Below are 1,635 nucleotides of genomic sequence, written 5' to 3'. Positions count from 1 at the left end.
GTGCACTACTGTGGACAGCTGTGCCTCCACCTCCACAGTACACTACTGTGAACGGCTGTGCCTCCACCTCCACAGTGCACTACTGTGGACAGCTGAGCCTCCACCTCCACAGTGCACTAATGTGGGCGGCTGAGCCTCCACCTCCACAGTGCACTAATGTGGGCGGCTGAGCCTCCACCTCCACATTACACTACTGTGGACGGCTGTGCCTCCACCTCCAGAGTGCACTGCCGTCGACAGGCTCAACAACTAAAGCAACTGACCAATCCCAGGTACTGGACCATGAGAGCAACACCCAACTCACAGAGCAGCTTTTCCAAAGCTCAGAGACAGAACTGTTCAACTCTACAGTGTGTAGTAGGGCACCATTAATACTGTGAAAACCTCATTAAGACCATGATCTGAATAAAGCACATGATAAATAGTTAATTTGGGGAAAGATACAAAAATTTTAAATGATCTGTCTTTTGTATATTAACAAACTTAACAACTCTATAGAAATGCAGTTTTTTATTTTTGATGTATTCAAGTATTTGGAATAAAAATAACTCAAATTTGAGAAGTGCTTCAAACAAAATAAAAGGAGAAATCAAGTAGGACAAAACAGAATGGTAATAAAATCTGGACTCTAGACACAAGTTAATAACATGTTTCTATTATTTCAGTGAACCCTTAAAACGCCTTATTCAATAAATCAATCTTCCAAACAAATATTCAGCACATAAAAATTGACAGTTTATTAAGAAACAGTAGTAATAGGTGGTTTTTAAAAAGAACACCAAAGTTGACAATCCACAGACATATAAAAAGATAATCAAAATATTAAATACTACCTAAATTAAAGACCGTAATTCCAATCGCTAATTATAATCATGTGTCCTGGTGGAGCAGCTGTCGCTCCTCATGAATTCATCCGTCTTCCCATGACCGCTACAGAGACTCACTTCCAGCTCAATCACTTAGTTTACTGCAGCCAACGCTGAGCACACGGAGTTAGCATGCACTGTATCACAGAGAGCACGAGATGCTATCTGCACAACCTTTTCCTCAGGTTACCTCAGCCATCTTTAAAGTGCAAGCTGCAAACAGGCTGTTTCCTAAACAAAGGAGGTAAAGGCTTATCTAGGACAGCTGTCCACACTGCCCTAAGTGGCTATACAACTAACCCAAGGAAGCCAGCAGTCCTCCTGCACTACCAGCCGAACATGTACTCCATCGCTCTGGATACAAGACTTTCATCTTTCTTTGGTGTTTGTCTGTCAGAAATAACCTATTAAAACATACACCACAACAAAGAAGAGAAAAATAATGTGTTAAGTTACAGTTTCTTTAAATGCAGTCAATTCTACCATTAATGTCTAATTTAAAATAGAAACAACAAAATGAGCTTCTATAACTCAACTATGGAAGTTTGACAATATAGATTTTTAACATTTAACATTTCCAATTAGAAAACTAAGAAAACCCAAACACTACAAGAAATGAGAAATTTAAAATACAGATTTAAAATATAACAATAAAAATTCCAATAAAAACACCAACCGGACAGTGGTGGCACACGCCTTTAATCCCAGCACTCGGGAGGCAGAGGCAGGCGGATCTCTGTGAGTTCGAGACCAGTCTGGTCTACAAGAG

At 39.9% G+C, this 1,635-nt stretch overlaps 1 protein-coding gene across 1 annotated transcript in view; it reads right to left on the bottom strand.

The window, feature by feature from the left end:
- Nucleotides 1-39: 39 nt before the first annotated feature.
- Nup35 (nucleoporin 35) overlaps nucleotides 40-1,635 on the bottom strand; it is a 16,927-nt gene continuing 15,331 nt past the window's right edge. Inside the window, exon 9 of the mRNA XM_005346646.3 lies at nucleotides 40-1,270. Coding sequence (XP_005346703.1) covers nucleotides 1,193-1,270 — 78 coding nt within the window. The 3' untranslated portion in view covers nucleotides 40-1,192. The remainder of the gene's footprint in view (nucleotides 1,271-1,635) is intronic.

The sequence above is a fragment of the Microtus ochrogaster genome, chromosome 4, assembly GCF_000317375.1.
Source record: "Microtus ochrogaster isolate Prairie Vole_2 chromosome 4, MicOch1.0, whole genome shotgun sequence".
In the NCBI taxonomy this organism is placed as follows: domain Eukaryota; kingdom Metazoa; phylum Chordata; class Mammalia; order Rodentia; family Cricetidae; genus Microtus; species Microtus ochrogaster.
Note: the sequence above shows the minus strand (reverse complement) of the source record. Positions and strands in the feature narration are given on the sequence as shown.